General features: G+C 38.3%; 1 protein-coding gene and 2 long non-coding RNA genes across 4 annotated transcripts; all 3 read left to right on the forward strand.

The window, feature by feature from the left end:
• The first annotated feature begins 431 nt into the window (after window positions 1–431).
• LOC130996720 (uncharacterized) lies at window positions 432–3,511 on the forward strand. The gene is made up of 3 exons (XR_009092757.1): window positions 432–711; window positions 2,567–2,633; window positions 3,237–3,511. It is a non-coding gene; the product is annotated as an uncharacterized LOC130996720 (long non-coding RNA).
• An 8,106-nt stretch (window positions 3,512–11,617) lies between these two features.
• LOC130996721 (short chain aldehyde dehydrogenase 1-like) lies at window positions 11,618–12,895 on the forward strand. The gene is made up of 2 exons (XM_057922023.1): window positions 11,618–11,773; window positions 11,886–12,895. Exons 1-2 carry the CDS (start codon window positions 11,763–11,765, stop codon window positions 12,688–12,690), a joined length of 816 nt encoding a protein of 271 aa, XP_057778006.1. The 5' UTR covers window positions 11,618–11,762; the 3' UTR covers window positions 12,691–12,895.
• A 4,258-nt stretch (window positions 12,896–17,153) lies between these two features.
• LOC130996722 (uncharacterized) lies at window positions 17,154–20,057 on the forward strand. Of its 2 annotated transcripts, XR_009092759.1 has the most exons (3): window positions 17,154–18,006; window positions 19,224–19,299; window positions 19,908–20,057. It is a non-coding gene; the product is annotated as an uncharacterized LOC130996722 (long non-coding RNA). The 2 variants fall into 2 exon arrangements; XR_009092758.1 differs by lacking the exon at window positions 17,154–18,006 and having other exon boundaries at window positions 19,004–19,299.
• Window positions 20,058–22,563: the final 2,506 nt, after the last annotated feature.

A 22,563-nucleotide genomic window follows, 5' to 3' on the forward strand; every position in this document is an offset into this window, starting at 1 on the left:
TGATGTGAGATTTTATATCCGTATTTGAGTTTGAGTATTTGAATAATTCGAGATAATTATTTGAATGAGAACGATGAACTCGGAAGTGAGATCTGAGTCCGTTAAGACGTTTTTCAAAATTTTGACTTTTTGACGATGAATAGTAAAATACTGCTATTTCGTCTTTTTAGTCGACTTTCAAAATCTTATGTGCACGTCGTCGAGAAATATTCTTAGTTTTTCGATACGAGTCCAATAATGAAAGTTTTTATTTTTGGACGACGAGTGAATAGTAAATCAGGATTTCTCGATAAACGAAATGAGCTCGTTTATCAGAATTTCGAGAACGAGCTTGCGTTTTCTTTATTTATATAGAATTACGAGTGCAATGAAAGTGAGTAGAGGTTGAGAGGGCGAAGTAACGAAGAGTATGGGTAGTTAGTCGTTAAAACGAGACGAAACGAGATATTTAACGACTAACGGGTTAATATCCTAAATATCTAAACCTACCCTACCCCAAACCACCCCCCAACCAACCAAACCCACCCACTCACATTTATTACACGGCTATATCAGCCAACTCACACAACAACAAACACATTCACACACACAACACCTAAAACACACACACACTTCACGCCATTTTCATTTTAGCTTGAGCTCAAGCTTTTGACTTCCGATTTGAGCACCGAGACGAGCGCCGATCATCTTTTCGATCACGTATCTAAGTAGGTAAGATCTCTACCTACGTTTTGATGGTTTTCTTTTCGATTTTCGTCGACGTCGAAAAACGTCGATTCTCGACTTTATTTTGAAACGACGTCCGATCGTCGTGAAATTTTAGTATGTTATTCTTGGGTAGATGTTGAGCATGTTTAATGAAGGGAGTAAGAACGGAACGAACCGTAGCTATGAAACCCATGAGGGCAGCCCCGTTTTTCACATATTAGCTTGTCTTTCGATTTTTGTTTGATCGTTTTGACTTGATATTTGTGCTTAAGGGTATGCTAGAATCGATATATATTAAATTCGTATTTTTCCAAGCACGAAAATTGTATAAGTTTTTAGAGTATGATTATTTAAATTCGTGAAGTTTGGGACGTTGCATAATGAATATTATTGCGTATATGTGTTCTACGATATCACATGAGCATGCTAATTGATTTACAATTTATGGATGATAATTGTTGAACGAAATTAAAACTGGAATTCTGTCAAAATTTTACAGCAGTTTCAAGCTTATGTTTCGATGAGTTTTCATTGCTTGATGGCTCTGAAATTTTAGTATGTTTATCTATGATATGTGTATTTCGTCGCTGCAAAATTTCATGTCTTTTGGATGATGTTTGGTATTTTAAAGATATTTTGAAAAACTCCTTGACAGAATCTGTCAACTGTTGGTAGACTTCACAAAAACGTTTATATCTATTAATCCATGAAGGATTTTGCATCACCGTTTTTTTTAAACGAAACTAGACTTCAATACTTTTCTAAAAACATAAGATTTCGATTTTTATGACCTCTGAAACAGAGCAGTTTATTATTTCAAAAATGCCCTGTTCTGCTGTCATATTTTTCCAACAGTATAAGTGTATGAGTTTCATTGTTTATTTGGCAGATCATATGAACGTTTTCTCTTGTGAAATTTTAACCAAATCTTCAAGGATACCTTTAGTTTTGGCTGATTAAATTTGATGGAATTTTATTAAGGTTTGCCTTGGTTTCTAATGGCCTAAACAAAATTGGCAGAAACTGTCAATCTTTGACAGCCTGCACTAAAAGAGCAATATCTCCAAAAAACCTTTAACCTTTTTGGTTAACTACCATTTTTAGAGTGAACTACACTTCATGGAGTTTTTGAGATCAATTGGTATGAGAGTTTATGATGATTGAGTTGGTTGTTATGAATTTTTAAAGATGACACAAAAACAGCAAAACTTTCTAGAAAATAACTTGATTATATTTGTTTTGATGGATGATACGATATGACTAAATGGTGTGAGTTGTGAGAGTTATGATTAACGCACATAAATGTTGGTATCTGACACTCGAACAATTGGTGTCGAGTATAAATGATAGTTTACTGATAAAGAGTTTTGATGATTTTGAATTGTTTGGGTTGCGTTGAAAAGATGTCAAGATGTTAAGTTTTGAGTCGAGAGACGAGTTCACGTAGTGAGATTCACGCGTTGAAATCTCGTGGCTGACATTATATATGAATAGGTCATGCCGAAATTTTTAGTGAAATTAGAATTTGAGCATAGTCGATTCTTGTTGACCCGTGACTCAAATACATGCCTAATGGAAAGTTTAACTTTCTAATTGGTTAATTAGACGAGATGAGAGCGAATAGATTTGCTAAGAAAGTGGACTTTTCGATGTGTTAAATATTTCTTTTAATTGAAGCGCTGCTAATTATAACATAAGGATGTTATAATTAATGAGTAATGACGAGAGATAATAATTGTTATATTGATTAACAATCAAGAGAGATGAACATTAGAGATACTAATGTTTCATAAAAGAAATTAGATTATTAATCGAGGTTTCTTTTATAACTTCTCACCAATTCTTCATAACGATGAAGGTCCTGTTGGGAAGTAACGACTTGAGGGAGAGAGTGACGTTACTCATTGATACAGAGACACAACGAGGTGGGCATTACTTTTACTATACGTATATAGAGATCCCCTGCGTGTCGTAGGCCTCTTATACGAATGAATGCATGAGATGATTTAACTGTTAATTTCAGTTTTATATATCTATCAAATGAATTTAATGTTACATTTGAGCAAGTTATTTCGTTACAAAATATTTGAGTTAAAGTTATTTCAAGTATTGTCTTGCCATAAAATGTTTAAATTTTAGTATGATATCTATCTGCTTTGGCTTTGCCAATGATGCAATCGAATTCGGGTCCTGAGCAGTTGATAGCTATCCTGCCAGGGCTAGTGTACACCAGTGACCGTGAGTCATCTAGCGGGTTGGCCGGTCAAGTGACCGTGAGAGGTGGCCACCTCTCCGGCACACAGTTTCAGATATGATAGATTACAAAAGAACTTAGTCTGATCAGACGAACTTTAAGAATCACAAATGAACTTAGTAAGCTTGGGCATTTTTAGCGAAAAACTCCCTTGCTGTACTGATTATGATGGCATGACAATTTACAGTTTTGAAGCATGTATTTTTATACCTAGGCATACGTGCCCACTGAGTGCTTTTGTACTCAGCCCTGCATATGTTTTCTAAATGTGCAGGTTGAGCTGATGTGATGATGGTGCTGCAATGAGCGGAGTCTCCAGGGTTGTTAATAAATAGTTAACCTGTCTAGAATATGTCTTCATACATATGTCTAGCTACTTTCCGCTGCAAGATGTTGTTGATGTTATAGTATGTTATGTCATACTTTGAGTCTTAAGAGAATGGTTTCATATGATGTATAACTTGATTAATGATATTAATTAAGTTTTATGCTGTCTTTCATAGACTGTTTTCAATTGAGTATTAATGAATAAAAATGACGAGTTTTATTAAGATGAGTAAGTTTTACGGCTATAAATAACGCCCCTTTTCTTCCCCTTCTTCTTTAATCCCATCCCTAGTCGTGGATCACTCGGCCTAACTATCCCTAGTTAGGGCGGGCTGTGACATATAGCGTAAAGTATTTTTGTATTCTTAGCATATGCATAACATACCTTTGAGAGAATCAAAGAGAAGAAGTATCAGAAACCAAGAAAGTGAGATTGAAAAGCAAGAGGTGCCTGCAAAGAGGGAGACTAAAAAGACAGTAATAATAGTATCGCCTTTCGAAAGACTAGCACTAGACCTGGCAAAATTGACATGACCCGCCCGTGTTTAGGTCTGGGTTGGGCTGTACAAAATGTAGGCCCAAAAAAATTCGGGCTTCAAAAGCTCGCCCAATCAGCCCGCCGGTATGATCGGGGCCCGGGGCTAAAAAGCCCGCCCGAGTCACTCTAATATTTTATTTTTATTTATTATTATTCTAATTTTACTTAAGTTTATTTGAAAGTTGAAACTTGAAAGTGAAACCCTAAAATTTCAAATTACACCTGCCGCTACAAGCCTACAAACGTAACAGGTCTTTGGTGCTACTGCGACCACCAGACCAAACCTCGGAAATCTGCCGCCGACGACGTCTAAATGTCGAATATTCATTAAAAAGGTACTATTATTTGTTTTGTTCTCTTTTTTTCGTCTTTGGTCCAGCGACTCTGGCCGTCTTGCAGGGTAGCGCCGTAGGGGGGGCGGAGGGTGCGAGGCGCTTCTCATAGCCGCCATTGATGTCTGCTTTAATTTTTTCTTTTTCTTTCTATCTAGTTTTGGTGCTATGGAAATTGGAAAGATAGAGATGTTTATATAATTGCGAAAAATAACACTATCTATCCTGTGGGCTCCCAACTTCATAATCACAAGTGGGTTTGTCGGGTATTTTTTTTGTATATACATTCAATTTTTACAAAAAAATGCTTTAATAATGTATATTACATTTTTCATTATGTGCATTCATAAATCGTTTTTTTGGAATTTATTTTTCATGTTGAATTGTCGATTGTAGTAGATTAGTAGGATTTTATATTTCTATTTTGTTTATAATTATTATTTGGATTTATTTTAGTTTATTTAATTTTTTGTAAAAATAAAAACATGATTTAATGAAAAAAAATATTGGGCGGGTTTGGCCCGACCGGCAGATAGCCCGGTGTCGAGACTAGGCTGGGTTTGGAAATTGGCAGCCCGATCGAATTTTGGCCCGGCCCGATCAACCTCAAAAGCGGGCCGGGACGAACCGACCCACCCATTTTGCCAACTCTAACGAGCAGTAAACCCTGCTGAAACAATGTCAGCTCAATGCAGAAGACAACTTGTATGTTTGTTTTCTAAAATTTTTTTTGTTGTCACAAGTTTTGTATTATAAAAATATCAATAATTTAACATATACCTACTTATATAACAAGGATCAAATCTTATTCAAGAACGATGAAATGTAGCTCCCAAGACAAGAGATTCTATCAAGGAAACATTCATGGTGAATATGTGAACATATTAGTACTCGATGTCTGGAGCAGAATTCTGAATGAAAATGAAGCTGTGCGTTCCAAGGATTCACCAATGAGATATTCTTCGCAACCACAGATCCTTGTATAAGTATAATGATATTATCTTATACTAATATTCTTCATATATATATACATGATACCTAACAAAAATTTGATAAAACCCTTATACTATACAACTCATTACAATTAGCACACCGAACTCAAACTGGACAACAGAAAAAATGCAAGAGGTTTTTCAAGAGAAGCTTGAATATGAATTAGGTCTCGCCAAAAACATCAAAATAAAAGAAATATTCAATAACTTACACAAATAAAAAACTTTAACACATTATAACTCACATACTTTTATTGTTCATGCAGTTCTTCTTCCCTACTTTTAGGGTCGAACACTATTTCGTTATATGCATTGATATGAGGATGGGGACAATATTCATATTAGACAACAAAATCAGATAGCAAAAGATTGTGACTACGACAAGTAGGGCACAATGTGCATCAAGTTGGCAAGTTTCTATAAACATTCATATATAGTGAAGTCAATACTCTGTAATTATATAAATAATACTTAATTCAATGATAATAAATCACCATCTAGGTTGAATTCATGAAGAAATTCTTGGGAAGCAAAAAAATGACAACAAAGGTGAAGAAGTTGGAACACCCCACATTCACAGTTCCAAAGATGACATGGGCCGAGAAACACAACAGCACCGACTGCGGAATTTACGTCATGCGACACATGGACACATTCATGGGCGAGGTAAGCAGCTGGAAGCACGAACTGTCAAACAAAGCAAAAAAGCAAATGATGAAACTGAGGATGAAGTACTGTGCATACATACTCGGATGTGATTGCACCGAGCTCAAAGGCTACAATTTGCAAGAAGCAAATTTCTATTACAAAGTACCGTGAGCTGATGGAGCATTGAATCTTCCCAAAATACTTCTTGCTGAGTTCATCACATGCTTGCTTTGGACTCTAGATGTAAATGTAGGTGTCAGCTGGAACTTTAAATTTGATTATGCATGTGGAAGCCAAAAACAAACAATCTTTTTTTTTTCTTTTCTTTTTTAATCGAAAAAACTGATGGAAATGATGTGTGAAACAAAACAATGGTATTTTGAAGTATCTGATGTGGTTTTTGAAGTATGCGAATAGGTATGCTACTAAATATCAGTCGTGATTATGATATTATCATGCAATTTTATTCTGTCTCCAGGTTATCATATTTTTTTAAAGTTGTACAGTATCTCCAGTTTACATGCATATATTATTACGTAAAAATGCATAGCACATAATTATTTTTCAAAAATCCAAAAAAGTAAATATATTACTGATGTGTTCGATAATTTCACCCTTTAATTATGAGGAGAATGATTCACCTGTAGTGTGTTAATGAATCGAGAGAAAAAGACGAGAGCAGCTAAAGCGAGAGAGAAACTATTGTATTAGTATTTGAATGGCATGTGTTTACAATGACCAACATATCTTCTATTTATAGACGCCTACGACAGGGGTAAACTAGTAATTACACAGCTGATAGTGACCCCGGTGGTTAGGAAGAATCTTCTAAGTCATTATCAGTCAGTTGTGCCCTCAGTCTTTCCCATCGCTGCGGGTGTTCGCCAGCTCTGAAGCTTTCTTCCTGACTATGTCAGCCCTGCCCGAGTCTCGGTGTTGCCCCTTCCGTACTTCATTCCAGATCTGACCCTCTAACTTGCTTTCCTCCTCTCGGGTTATATCAGCCCTGACGCCTATGACGTTCAAATCCTCTCGAAATGGCCTCGAAGTTCCTGCCTCTCATGCTTTCCTCCGAAAACACTATTCAAGCATTTTTCCCTACCTTTGTTCCTAGCGCTGACGACTCATGTGCTGTCCGATTTACCTTACGCATATTTTACTCCTCATCAATTACTATACGAAAATATATAATATAACAATACGTACATATGAAATAAAATACTCCCTCCGTCCACCAATTCAAGGCCTACTTGCCTTTTTGGTCCGTCCACAAAAACAAGGCCTACCTATTTTTGGTAAGTTTTTATTCATTATTTAATCAAAAAAGTCAAAGATTCTTTACAAAAAAGTGGGACCCTTTCTCCACTCAACTAATAAAAATACACTTTTTCTTAAAAAGTGGGACCCTTTCTCCACTCAACTAATAAAAATATACTTTTTTCTTAAAACTCGTGTTTTTGAATATAGGCCTTTAATTGGTGGACGGAGGGAGTAACATGCATAATGATAAACAATAACATGCATATATTGAACATACCAAACACTTTTGTTGAACTCTTTATGTTTCTTATTATTAAATTGAGGTTTTTTATAAAAGAAAAAGTAAAAAGAATCCCTTGAGAGCACAAAACGCAGACTAAGGGCACGAAACTCGAAAAGAGATTGTTAAACAAAGAAACCTGAAGACACTAGCGATCCCATAAATCAGGATAGTCGTCCATCTCATCTGACCAACGTCTATGAACTATATTATTCATTGCATTCATGCTATCACTATTGCTATAATCAACCACAAAGTTCCTCGGCTTGTAGCCCATTTCCCCCGCATTCCTGAGGCGACCTTTTATGCTACCTTCCGGAACTGCTTGCATCGGCTCACTTCCCATGCTCTTTCCCGTGCCCTTTGGACGGCCACGTCCCCGCTTGGTCGTCTTGTCCGAGAGTAATTGCATCCCCTGACTAACCTGCTCCTCTAACCGACTAATGCGACTAGTAATATTGTCCGGGCCAAGAGCGGACAAATCCTTGTTACCTTCATGCGAAACACCCCCGCTTTTGTCCACAGTACGTTCGAGAGCAACAGCTGTGTCGTCAATAATCGGTGTGTTCAAACCCGCGCCATCCGGAGCCTCCATCTCCAAAGTTTCCCCCTGAATCGGAACCAGTATTTTGTCCAACAAATCCGGCTCAGATAAATGAACCCCGAAAGACGGTCCAGAAATAGGATCCACACCCGTATCCAAACAATTCTCCGCATTATTCTCCAAGTCCAGAGCCTGAAATGCATTTCGCGTTTCGACAGCCTCTTTCTGAAAAACCGGAACAACAATCTGTTTTTTTACCGCCTGTTCGGCGACCTTTGACCAAGCCGCAGCCGGTTTAGCATGAGTCTTCCCAAAAGTAGAATTCGTTGGAGCAACCTGCTGCTGCTTCTTCAAAGGGGCAGCCTCCTGCTGCCCAAACTCTGGCTGCGCCGGGTTTGCAGCCTGTTCATTCGAGGTAATCGCCGCCTGCCAATGCGGCCCATTGTGAACTTGCGTAAGCTTAGCCTTGTCATTCACAGTGTCATTCTGCTCACCCATCCCCCCAAACTTTGACTTGCGGCATCTATCGGGGGAGTGTCCCGTAATCTTGCAACGACCACAATAAAGAGGGAGATTTTCGAAAACAAACTCAATATGAAAAGAAAAATCCTCCATATCAATAAGAAGAGTATTAGGTAGAGGGTGAGACATATCTATTTCAACAAGAATACGGGCGAAATGTCCAAAATCTCTACCTGCCGAAGCACCATCGATCTTTAGAGGATGGCCCAAGTAACGTCCAATTCCAGAGAGAACTTGTGGATTCCAATACTCGATAGGAAGATAATGAATTCGAACCCAAACATTCGCCAATGGAGAGTTTTCTTTGAACGGATCAAAGTTTTGAGTCCACTCTCGGAGCCGAAGAAGACCCTTTGACAGCTCCCAGATCACCTTCGCCTTTGCCGTAGCTTTATCAGTCGCTGTAGTAAAACGGAGCGTGTAAAATCCCTTTCCCAGCGGAATCAGTTGCCAGTCAGAATTTATACCCCAAATCTGTTGAAGCTCTGACTTCAACTCCATAGTTGAACGTGGTTTATCGCCTTTCTCCAACAGAAGTCGTCCTGTTAGTGCATGCTCAAAAGCTTGGACCTCCTTTAAATATAAAGCCTTAGGAATTTTGAGAGAGAATTGATCACCTTCCTTCGTTGGACGCAAATCATGAAAAACATGAGCAACTAAATCTTGCCTTTAACAAGTCGCTTAACAGTAGCACTAGCATAAGAAATCCTAGCGTTATCTGCCACGCTAGGATTTACAGAATTCCTATCAACTGCCGTGCAATCGGCACCACAAGAATTTGTGGCCGATGTATTCCCAGCGGCATCCTGGGCCTCAGTAGTCTTCACCTCGCTGTTACCATCCGTGACAGATATAGACCGAGCGGAAGAAGATCGAGCTTGAGGGTGTTCAAAATTCGCAGAAACAGAGGGGAGATTTAGGAATCCCTTATCTTGATTTCCGGCCGACGAGGTGGCCCGAGCAGACGAATGAGTCATCGAGTTAAAGCTTGAGGGAGGAGTTCTTGAAGCTCCCTTATCATGAGCTCCGGCCGGCGAGGTAGTCGTTGGACTGCCGGAGCAGCAGCACGAGGTTCCAGTCCGGTGGCGGAGGTCCGAGACAGGTTCTGGACGCCGCGCTGCTGCTGTCTGCACCTGTCGCCGCGCTGTTGCTGCTGGGACTCGACCGGTCGCCGCGCTGCTGCTGCTTGGCTGCTGCTGGAGTTGCCGGACGACGCTGCGGCAAGCTGGAAACGGACGCCCCGCTGTCACCGCTCAAAAAGACGTTGCCGGTGAAGGGGCGATGCCTCTGCTGTGCTGCTGCTGGGAGGCGGAGAAAGGTACCTGAGCAGCGGTGCCTTTGCTGTGCTGCACCGGTTGAGGGGCAGCGTCGCCGGCGCCGGTGGGAGACGGTCAAATATATCGGCCCCTCCAAGAAAAGTCGCCAGCTTTTTCACCTAGAGAGCATCGCTGCTAAAGTCACGCGTGCTGCTTTTTTCTATTCGTATAGAAGTTCAACTCTTCAACTCTTTATGTTTCTTATAAATTCCTCTGAACATTGATATACATACGATGAACAAATAACACATATTTCATGAACATATTGAAACCAAATCAACTCATAGGATGGAAAGTGAGAAATTTGCGGGATATGAACCAAAATCAGATTTTTCGGTAATTAATAATATTAATTAAAATAAGAAAGTGGCTTGATCTCAATCGTCCATTCAGTTTCAACGAAGATTTCTTCTTCCTTCTCTCTATAAAAGGGTTTTCCTGTTGAAACAAACCATATATATATATAGATGTGGAGAGAGAGATAAAAGAAGGAAAAAATATATAGAGATGAGTTAAATTGTAGTAATATATATTTTGAAGGTAAACTTGACAGATAATAAAAATATATAATATGATAAAATATTATAATTTGTGATAATATTATCATGAATTAGAGTGAAAATGTGGAAAAAGGGACTGCTCGGAAGCATTTTTCTTCATGCCCGAAGAAAATTTTCCAACTAAGAGAACGCATGAAAAGAATGAAAAAATGAGACAAATATATGTATTCTACCATTTTTCATCAAAAGAGAATGCACACTAAGAATGGTTTACAACCTAGCTAGCTACTCCTTATATATATATATATATAGGGAATGGCTAAAATAAGAGCATTTCTTAAGATATAAAATAAGAATCATTTTCAGTCCTTAGATCATCAAGATCTACGGTTGATTCGTAATCCTGTTGGATAGATTTATGGTCCTGAGTTCAAATCCCAAATGTAGCAAAAATTTATTTTTCACAATTCATACCTTTATACAGCGAATTCATACGTGTTCTATATAAAATTCATACATTAAAAATTGCTCTTATTTCTTATTTTAAGATGTACTCTCACGGTAGCCCACCCTTATATATATATGGAGTGCACTCGAGTGAGATTGCTATTTTTCGTGAGATTATAAGTACAATTAATAAGGCAGTATATAGTGTTGAATATACTGATGAATAACGATATTAAAAAGTTGGTAAAAGTTTCGCTCCCTCCAGGATTCAAAGCCTGGTAAAAAAATTCGCCCTCTAGATAAATATCAGTCAGAGAATACATAAAATTAACACCCATAAATTAATCTAAGATCTCACCATATATAAAAGATTTCATTGAATCGCTCTCCTATATATATAGAGAGAGAGGGTGTGGTTGGTGCGTGGGTCGATCTCTATCTATAGTACTTATTAATTAAGTATTTTTTTTTGTTTTTGGTCTCTATCTATAGTATATTCAAGTATGCTGCAAAAAGATTGGTTTGTTTATATTATAGATGTAGACAAAAAAATCATAAAAAAAATAAATTAAAATAAGTGTATTTCTCGATATTTACATTTTCTTATATATAACAATATTGCTCCATGCATGTTGATGAAAGGACCTCTTCCTTACTCTCACGTGGCGACAATAAGTTTATAATAAAGATACAATATAAACCATGAAATGAAACCAATCCGACCTAATCGATCGAATCAATTAATACTATTGGCTACTCAATTTGATAAAATAATGTGGTTAATGACCGAATCGAAGATGTTGAGTTTGAATTTATTATATTTACTTATTTAATTATTCATTTATAAAAAAGAAATTGTGACACTGTGAGAAGCAGACAAAATCATTAATTTAATCAAATGGCAGTAAAATCATTAAATAATCGATCCATGTGATGCCTCACGCTATTCTTTGTCATTTTTCTTTTTCTTAAAAAAAAATAAATAAATAAACTGATGAGATTAGATCTAGCAGTCTACACACTTAAGTCTGTACATATATTTTATCCAAACATCGATTTCAACCATAAACCGAGCTTACTATCTTGCTGTATCAATGGCGAAAAGGTCATGCACACATACAAAACCTAACAACTAAATAGATATTCGCTCAATAAAATAAAATAGATTTATGCATGTTTTCATGCCGATTATAACAACGTGATGCACAATTTTGCAGGTTGGAAGGCAAGGTAGCGATCATCACCGGGGGCGCCAGCGGCATCGGCGAGTGCGCCGCGTGGCTCTTTGTTCGGCATGGCGCCAAAGTCGTCGTGGCGGATGTGCAGGACGACCTCGGGAGGGCTCTGTGCCGGAGCATCGGGTCCCCCGAGGTCATCTCATACGTCCACTGCGACGTGGCGAGCGAGGCCGACGTCGCGGGCGCGGTCGACTTCGCCGTCTCCGAGTACGGAAGGCTCGACATAATGTTCTCCAACGCCGCCGTCCCGGGCAAGGGCAAGGCTGGGATCCTCGCCGCCGACTACGAGGATGTGAAGAGGGTGTTCGACGTCAACGTCTTTGGCGCGTTCATGTGCGCGAAGCACGCGGCGAGGGTGATGATCCCGGCGGCGAGGGGGAGCATCGTGTTCACCTCGAGCGTTGCCTCTGTCACCCACGGCGATGTGCCTCACGCCTACGTGGTGTCGAAGCACGCGCTCGTGGGGCTGATGAAGAACCTTTGCATCGAGATGGGGGCTCACGGGATACGCGTGAACTGCGTATCCCCATTCGGAGTCCCCACCCCGATGCTCATTGGCGCGCTCCGGATGACAAAGAAGGCGGAGGCGGAGGAGTTGGTGTCGGAGATTGCGAATTTGAAGGGGGCAGTGGTCGGAGTTGATGACGTGGCGGAGGCGGCATTGTTCTTGGCTAGCGATGAGGCTAAGTATATAAGTGGGCAGAATATTGTGATAGATGGAGGTTATAGCTTGACCAATATTGCATTGCGTGAGGGTATCAAAAATTTGAATATTTCTTCATGATGATTTCACTGAGATTTGGTATTGTGATTCGTGTGTTTATTTTGTTTGTGGCTGTAATAAAAGCATTGTCGTCTTTCTAGCTAGTTTTTACGGTAAGGTTTTTGAACCTCAAAATTGTACTGGTATTTTGCTTTTTCCAGTTGTGGTAATAGTATGTTATTGTCAACGCCTTCAGTGAATGAAATACTACTAGTTTTGTGGTCAAGTTTCACAATTCCGATCCCCAATTGGACAACGAGCAATGCAAACTCTTATATACGAATATTGAAGTCTAAGGTTCAAACTCCATTGCTAGGGATGGCAATGGATCCTGGACCCGGTCCAGATCCGCGAATCCAAATCCTCTTTTTAGGATTTGGACCTTAGGAAAAATGGACCCAATGGATCTGGATCGGATCTGGGTTATTCCTATAATTTTCGGATCTGGATCTGGAGCAAAAAAATTGAGACCTAGATCCGGTCCAAATCATTTATTTTTAACTAACTCTAATCTAATATCTATGACTAATCTATATATCTCTTTTCATAAATTTTACTTTTATTTTAATTTAAATTTTAGTTTTCATTATTATTATTATTATTTGTATTGATAACATTAATTTTCTTTTTTCTATGTAAAATAGAGGACACATTGTTCCACTGTTATTTAGTACTTGATTATTATATTCTTATTGTTATTAAACTTTGATAATATTTTTATAGAATATGGTTAATTCATTTATTTTGAATAATTGTTGAAAATCTAGACAATAATTATAATTTAAGATATATAAATTTATTTTAAAAGACAAAAAGTATGGATTCGAGTCTGGACCGAGACCCTATGGATCTTATGAATTTGGACATGGATCTCATTTTTTTGGATCCAATAGATCTAGACCGAATCTTGGCCTAAGTCAAAAAATTCGAATCTAGATCTGGACCAAGCAAAATCCGGTCCAGATCCGGCCCATTGCCATCCTACCCATCGCTCCCCTCCTCAAAAAATCAGAAAAGAAAGTTTCTGTTATAAACTAGAGAGAAACGAGAGAATAGGGAAGAAAATATGTATTAAGGTATTCAATATGAGGGCCAAAGGCCTCTATTTATACAAATAGGAAGCTAGGGTTTTAGGGAGATTTCTTGGTCAACACACATAAGATATATCTATAAGATATATTTATAACACTTCCCCTTGATTGACCAATCCCTAAAACAAAAAATATTGCCTCATTAAAACCTTTCCAGGAAAACCCAATGGGACAAAACCTAGTCGAAGGAAAAAGAGTACAACTGCTTCCCCTGTACTTGAGATCATTGAATATCTTTGAGTCGACGCATGCCGATCTCTTGTACCAACTTTCTGAATGTCGATGTTGGTAATGCCTTGGTGAATAAGTCCGCCAGATTTTCACTTGAGCGAATTTGTTGCACGTCGATATTGCCACCCTTTTGAAGGTCGTGTGTGTAGAAGAGCTTGGGAGAAATATGCTTCGTCCTATCGCCTTTGATGTATCCTTCCTTGAGTTGCGCGATGCAAACAACATTATCTTAATATAAAATAGTTGGTTTGGCCTTTGATAAAGCTAACCCACACGACTCTTGGATATGACTCGTCACATTTCTCAACCATACACATTCTCGACTTGTTTCGTGGATTGCAATGATTTGAGGATGTTGCAGTCAAGGTTTGCTTCACAGACTTCCATGATATTGCAGTTCCACCACATGTGAAAACATATCTAGTTTGTGACTTAGCTTCATGTGGATCGAATAAAAATATTCCTGCATCCGAGTACCCCACTAGAGTATTATCAGATTTTTCTTGATAATATAATTCAAGGTCAATGGTACCCCTTTAGATAATGTAGAATGTGCTTAACACCATTCCAATGTCTCAAAGTGGGTGCATCGCTAAATCTTGCTAGAAGATTGACAGAAAAAGTTATATCTGATCTAGTATTATTAGCCAGAAAGTCAACGCTCCAATTGCACTTAGATATGGTACTTCAGGACCAAGTATTGTTTCACCCTCTTCAATTGGTCGAAATAGATATTTCTTAATATCAATAGATCTAACGACCATTGGTGATGCTAATGAATGTGCATTATCCATGTAAAATCGTTTTAACACTTTTTCTGTGTATGTGGATTGATGGATAAATGTTCCTCCACGGATACGTTCCATTTGCAAACCAAGACAAAACTTTATCTTTCCCAAATCTTTCATCTCAATTCTTTCTTCAAATATTCAGCAGTTTTATTGAGCTCTTCAGGAGTCCCAATTAAATTTAAATCATCAACATAAACTACTATGATTGCAAATCCACTTTCGGTTTTCTTAATGAAAACACAAGGGCAGATATCTTTATTCTTGTATCCTCTTTAAAAAGATACTCGCTCAGTCTATTGTACCACATACGACTAGACTATTTCAACCCATACAACGATTTTTGCAGTTTAATTGAATACATGCTTTTGGGTTTTGACTGCAATCCTTCAGGCATTTTAAATCCTTTGGGAATTTTCATATATATGTCATTGTCTAATGACCCATATAGATAAGCAGTTACTACATCCATAAGGCGCATATCAAGCCTTTGTGACACAGCCAAACTAATCAAAATCTGAAAGTAATAGCGTTCATTACGGGAGAGTATATTTTCTCATAATCAATTCCTGGTTTTTGTGAGAAACCTTGTGCTACGAGTTTTGCTCTATATCTCGTAACTTCATTTTTCTCGGTTCTCATTCTAACAAAGATCCACTTGTTTTCAACATGGATTTTAGATTCCGAAGGTAGGGCTATATATTCAAATACTTTCCGGTTATCACAGGAATTTAATTCCCTTTCTATAGCTTCTTTTCACTTTGGCCAATCAAGTCTCTGTTTGCATTCTGTAACAGATGTTAGTTGAGGATCCTCATTTAAAATATGAAGAGCTATATGAAAGGCAAATATATCATCAACAATGATATTTTCTCTCTCTAGTATCTGATGTAAATAATTTATTGAGATCTCATGATTTTCAGATACTTGTAATTCTTTAGGAATTACATCGCTTTCATTGGTTGATTAGTCATTTTCGTCATTGTTTGGTTTCCATCTTGCCCCTTTATCTTTCTAGGCATAGAATCTTTGGAACCAACTGGTCGACCATGTTTTTGACGAATTTTAGACTCATTTGCTGCCAAAGCTATATGTCCTTCAGGGACATCAATTTTAGTTGGAGTATTTGCAGCATGTATGTGAGATTGTGTCACTTTTCTTGTATCTACAAAAGCATCAGAAATTTGATTTGCAATCTTTTGCAAATGAATGATCTTTTCAATTTCTTATTCACATTGATTTGTTCTAGAATCAAAATGTGATAAGTTTTTCTCATTCTGGATGTAGATTTGTTACTCATAATGTTGGAAATGTTATTTCGTCAAAATGACAATCTGCAAAACTTGCAGTAAATAAATCACCTGTTAAAGGTTCTATATACCTTATAACCGAAGGTGAATCAAATCCAACATATATCCCAAGTCTTTGTTGGGGACTCATTTTTGTTCGTTGTGGGGGGTGCAATTGGGACTTAAACCGCGCAACCAAAAGTTCGTAAGTGAGAAACACCAGGCTCTCAGCAAAAAAATAATTTGTATTGGAAAGTATTCATGATTGGCTTATGTCGAACTAATGTTGCAGCATGTAATATGGCATGACCCCAAACAATAGTTGGGAGTTTTTATTTCATAAGTAATGGTCTAGCAATAATTTGAAGACGTTTAATCAATTATTCTGCTAAACCATTTTGAGTATGGACACAAGCTACTGGATATTCAATCTCAATTTCAATAGCCATACAGTAGTTTTCAAATGCTTGAGACGTAAACTCACTAGTGATTTGAGCAAGTAGTTTAGCAAATGTTGCATTTGTAGTAGAAAGCAAGCATACATGTGACCATCTAGAAAAAGTATCAATCAATACCATAAAGTATCGAAAAGGTCCACAAGGTGGATGTATAAGTCCACAAATGTCTCCTTGAATTCTTTCTAAGAAAGATGGAGATTCAGTATTATCCTTCGTATATGAAGGTCTAATGACTAACTTGCCTTGCGCACAAGCATCACATGTCATTCATTGTAGAAAGAATCTTTTGATTCTTTATGTTGTGCTCATATAAATTATTAATTATTGGCGTATTATAGTTGCTCCAGGATGTCCAAACCTATCATGCCAAAGCTTAAAGCTTTTGTGTCATTGAACTTCACGTTCATGACATGATTTGTCTCAATTGCTTTTATAAATGTGTAATACGTTCCAGAAGGTAGTGTTGCTAATTTTTCTTTTTGTCAGCTTATAGCCTGAAACAAAAGAATTTATGCAAAGATATTCATTTTTACCTTCCACACAATTGTCTCGATGTGGTATCCATTATTACGGACATTCTTGAAACTTAGTAAGTTCCTTTTGAACTTACTAGAGTACAGGGCTGTAATACCCCGTTTCCTCGAGCTAAGTTTAGAATAATTTTGAACTTAGATTTAAGATGATTCGCGCCGGATTGAGAAAAAGAATTTATTTAATTCCAACAAAATGATTTACAAAAAACGTTTGTAAATATTTTAGCTATTTAAATTTTTGTGCATTGCATATTAATTTAAATATGAGCATGTGTATATGTGAAATATTTTACACATAATTAATATTTTTACAAGATTTAAATTAAAGTCTATGATTGGACTTTAATTATTTTATGTGTTGGGCTTTGATTTTTATATTGGACCCCTTAAGTTAAGTATTTGATTAACCAAATGAAACCCTCCCTAACGCAGGTCCCCTCTCTCCCTCATTACTCTCTTCTTCACCATCAATGAAACTCACATGCACACATTAAGGAGCTCTAAAAAGCCTAACCTAGTTTAGCCAACAAGATCCCTCAATTCAAGCTCACCATGCACATGCACAAATCTCCATCTCTCCCCCTCATGCTCGGCTCTCTCATCTCTCTCTTCTCTCCTTCTCTCTTCTCACTCTCCTGCACACTCAAGGATGACATCCTCACACAATTAATTCAAGATACTCATTGAGTGAAGCAATCACTCCATCACATCATCTCATCAAAGCTCATCAAAGCAAGCTTCCCTCTCTCCTTTTTGTACTCCCTTCGGCAGCCCCCTCCCCTCCTCACTCCACCACACTTCTCTCCTTGTTTCACCATTTTTGGAAAGGATTAAGGAAGCCAAAAGTGCTACCCTCACACCAAGCTATCAAGTGTACTTCAATCTTCAAGATCAAGCTCCAAGAGGCCTACGCATCATCCCCTACTTCACCTCCATTGATCTTGTTGGTAGCAACCTCAATCCTCCTCTCATGATTATATATATATTTTCCTAGATATATAAGCATGTATATTGATGTATATTGAAGCATGAAAGTCCCCTCTCTACTCTTGTAATTCTCGAAAATTTTGATAAAAGAAGAGCATGATGAATTCTTTCAACTTTCCACTACCTTCATGTGCTCATACACCTCTACATGTTAGATACATGAGAGGAAGAGATATATTTCTTGAGAACCCTCGAAAGGGATATATGTATTGATAAGTGAAGCATGATGAGTTCTTAGTAAGAAAATGCATGAGAATGATGGTGAAAGCATGGATCTAAAAAGATATGTGTATATGTTATAAATTCGACCATTCCAGAAATTTTCTTACGTTCGGGACTGATGAGTCGACGAGGTTTTCCTTGTCTAAAAATCTTCAAACTTTTATGGTGTGTATATATATGAGTCTTGTAAACACTGGTAAAATTTCAAGTCATTTGAACCTGGTTTACTACCTTTTTAAAATATAAATCTTTTACTGCGCATTTCCACCGGAAATTTAGAAGAGCAGTCTGTGGAGTCACACTTTTCAGTGACTTTCAAAACTATTCAGCCTCCCAAATTTTTATGGGAGAAAGATACAAGTGTTATACAGACGCATGTAAAAGTTTAAAGCAATTGGACAACGTTTGCTAATTTTTAAAAATCCTAGCTTCCGGTCATGCCAAACTGCCGAATCTGGTAGACTGTGGGAAAACACCCATATCTCTTAAACCACTTGGAGTTTTTCACTCTACTTTTTTTTAAACAAAACTAGACTCAAATAGGTTTTCATCGGTATAAGTCTCGAGTCCAGGAGATTTCGGAATTAAAACAGTTTATTCGTTGAAGTTGAGACAGAACAGAGTGATGAACTGTTGGTGTCCGAAAATTTTACCTTGATTTTGTATTAAGGATTTTAAAGGGTTTTAGTGGAGTAATACACCATGTTATGACATGAAATTGCATTATATTTTTGCAATAAAAGTATTTATGATTTAATTGGTTTTAATTATAATTCCAATTATTAAAGAAAGATGAGTAAGAATATTGTTGGTGTTCTTAACTCAAGAAAAATGTTTTCATTTATTTATTCATTAAATTTTGAAAACCCGGCTAAGTGAATCATAGAATGTTAAGCACTTCACAACGACTTAAGATTTGATTCAAGGAGACCTATTGAGAATAGATTTCTTGTAGGCTTTGAACGTCAGAAGGATTAGCACTGCTATTCCGATTCAGAGATTAAGTTAAACGACAGGCTTTGCCTATACAGGTGGGCTTATTTTCCAAATGTATGATTGAGCTAATGAGCTTAAATGTTTGTATTATATATAAACTGTTTATCCAATAAAATGTTTATGTGCACTCTGCTCTGTTTAAGGCTCGCCACAACGAATCAATTGAGGTTCTCTTACGGCCTAACACGTTATTTGAGAATTGTGTACACCGTTAGCTGACTCGGTGGGTTGATCTCCATTCGGGCACTAACTAAGAGGCGTTATAAGGATGCTTGCTGGATGTGTTCCGAAGCATAGAATGTAAGGGCCTGCCTGGGTAGCGTCCCGAGGTGAAAAGTAAACTTGTCTGGGTTACGCCCTCAGTTCAAGTAAATGGGAGAAACGGATCCGTCGGTGGCTAGAGGTCCGGGATCACAGCGGGTAACAAAAATGAGTGTGACATCTGCGCGCAAACTAAGTATATATATATATGTATCTATAAATGAAATGTTTTAACATGCTTAGAAGTTCTTTCACTTTAAAACCTTCTAAGTCATGTCAAGTATGATTGGATAAACTGTTCTTCAGATTATGAAATGTTTTAAAGTTGCAGCCCACTAAGTACATTAGTACTTAGCCCAAAAATACTTTCAAATGTTTTCAGGTTAATGGCGGGTGATGACGGGGCGGAGCTGAGGCTAGAGTTCAACTCCTTATTTTGACTTCCGCTGTAGAACTAGCCCGTATCTATCTTTTGTTGAGCCTAAACTATTGACTCTCAAGTATTTCGATTAATGAATGTTGGTTATCTGAAGCATGACACTAAACTTGTGATCCTGAAGTTGTTACGTTTGTGGATTGATTCGTATCATTTGAATACCTGTCTTTCTTCATCCAAAGGGGCTAAGCCCAATTGTTATCCCGTTTATTCGAATTTCACAAGGATTTTCCCTTGATCATTTAGATGATTAGTCGTACCCCAGTTATAGTTATTGTTTCAAGAATTGGGGTGTGACAGAATGGTATCAGAGCCTAAGTTTTCTTTCATGTCTCTGATAACCAAAAGCTTTTAATGTTGAGTCTAGATTAGTACCTCTAGACTTCTAAGAAAGTTGTTGAACCTCAGCTCGCCGTCACACTGCCGCAAGAAAGAGGTACGATTTAAAAGTTTCAAAGTTATTAAATGTTTTGAAGGTTTTCAAGAAGTGCGCGCTTTCAATGAATGATGCTATGTGAATTGCTTATCGCTTTCCATATGCTATAAGTTATGAATTGCTAATCGCTTTCATATTGTTATTTTGAGTCTTCGGCTCATATAACCAAGCTAATATCGTGTTAGGGACTACCCGAACCCTTAACGATAGTGTCATGTTTGGGACTACCCGAACCCATAACGACTCAATGAATGTTATTTCGTGTTTGGGACTACCCGAGCCCTTAACGATACAATGTACGAATGGTCGAGTTAGATTCCTTGAATCTTTCCGGCAAAAGCAAAGTTTTTAAAGGAATGGGACATCTATTGTCCAAGTGTTCTTAAAGGTTTCAAAAGAAACGAATGAATGAAGAAATGAATGAATGAATGAAAGTTTATGTTATCGTTTTAGGTTTACTGCCTATACGATCAGAATGAAGGGTCCTCTTACAACTGTTTGAGTACCACCCAAGAATGCCTTGGAAATGTTAGTCGTGATAGCTCCGCTTGATCGATTTAAGTAAGGACTGGTAAGATAGAGACGTTAAACATAGATATGTTATAACGTAGAAGCAATGAGATGAGATTAAGGATTCACTTAAGTACTCCACCAAAATAGATCAGTTTCCACATAAAGTATGCCTTTCACAGGGTTATACTATAGAAGCGATATACCTTGTGTATATCTATGTATGTATGTATGTATGTATACATGCGGAATGAGTCTCACTGTTGTGTTGATTTCATCAGTAAAACAGAATGGAAGATGCGCCAAGAGGACGCGGTAGGGGACGAGGACGTGGTCGCGGACGCGGCAGGGGATTCATCCCTGAACAGCCTATCCCTCAAGTAGCACCAGAGCGTACTGCTGAGGAAAAGTTTCGTAAAGAAAAGCCTCCAACGTTTGATGGTCTAGGCGATCCCGCGGATGCCGAGAAATGGGTTAGAGCAGTAGAGCGAATCTTCGGCTACATCCGTTGCGATAACGAAGACAAAGTGACTTGCGCGACATACCAACTGGTAGACGAAGCCGACTTCTGGTGGGAGTCGGTGAGGCGCACAATGACTGAGGAACAATGGGAAAATTTCACATGGGAAGATTTCAAGACTGAATTGTACGAGAAGTACATACCAGGCTGCTATAGACAGAAGAAACAGAACGAGTTCTGGAATTTGAAACAAAGGGCTGGGACAGTAACTGAGTATGATAGGGCTTTTAACCAGCTATCAAGATATGCTCCACTATTAGTGGACACTGATGAGAAGCGCGCTGAGAAATTCAGGAACGGACTGCGCCACGAGATATCAATCTCCCTAGCAAGTCAGGGAGGTCTCACTTACGCACAAACATTGAGCAGGGCTCTCACCATTGAGTCATTGCTACCAAGGGAGAAAGGAAAAGCTCCGGGACAGTCTGGATTTGTACCACCTCAAGATGGTGGTAAAGGAAAAAGAAAATGGAACGAGAGAACGGGTGGAAACCCTGGAAATGGAAATGGAAATGGGAAGAAACCATGGGCTGCAAACCGAAATCAGAATCAGCCTCAGAACCAACAGCATCAGGCAATTATTAAAACACCTTGCCCGAAGTGTCAGAAACTCCATCTGGGAGAATGCCTGAGAGGAGTGAACGTCTGTTTTACCTACGGAGAAACTGGGCACTATGCTCCGGCATGTCCAAGGAAGAAAGGAGGAGCACCGCAACAGCCACAGAACCAGGGTCGTGGAGGACATCGGGGGCCGCCCCAAAATGCTAGGGCATATGCCCTTAACCAAAATCAAGCAGCGGGAAACCAAGGAAACTTGGCAGGTATGATTAATGTTTTCGACGTGCCGGTTATAGCTTTGTTTGATACTGGAGCGTCCCACTCTTTCATTTCACATGCTGCTTGTAAGAGATTAGAACTGACTCCACAATTGGCTGAGACAACTTTAGAAGTTAGCACCCCTGGTGGTGGAAGATTGGCTGCTAAGGACATTATCTCGAACTTAGAGCTGAACATAGGTGCTGAAACGTTTAAGGCAGATTTGTACGTCATCTCTATGATAGAATTCGACATAATCATAGGGATGGACTGGCTTACTCAAGTCGGTGCCACGATACTATGTAGCGAGAGAAAGATCT

Source organism: Salvia miltiorrhiza, chromosome 8 (genome assembly GCF_028751815.1).
Source record: "Salvia miltiorrhiza cultivar Shanhuang (shh) chromosome 8, IMPLAD_Smil_shh, whole genome shotgun sequence".
Lineage (NCBI taxonomy): Eukaryota > Viridiplantae > Streptophyta > Magnoliopsida > Lamiales > Lamiaceae > Salvia > Salvia miltiorrhiza.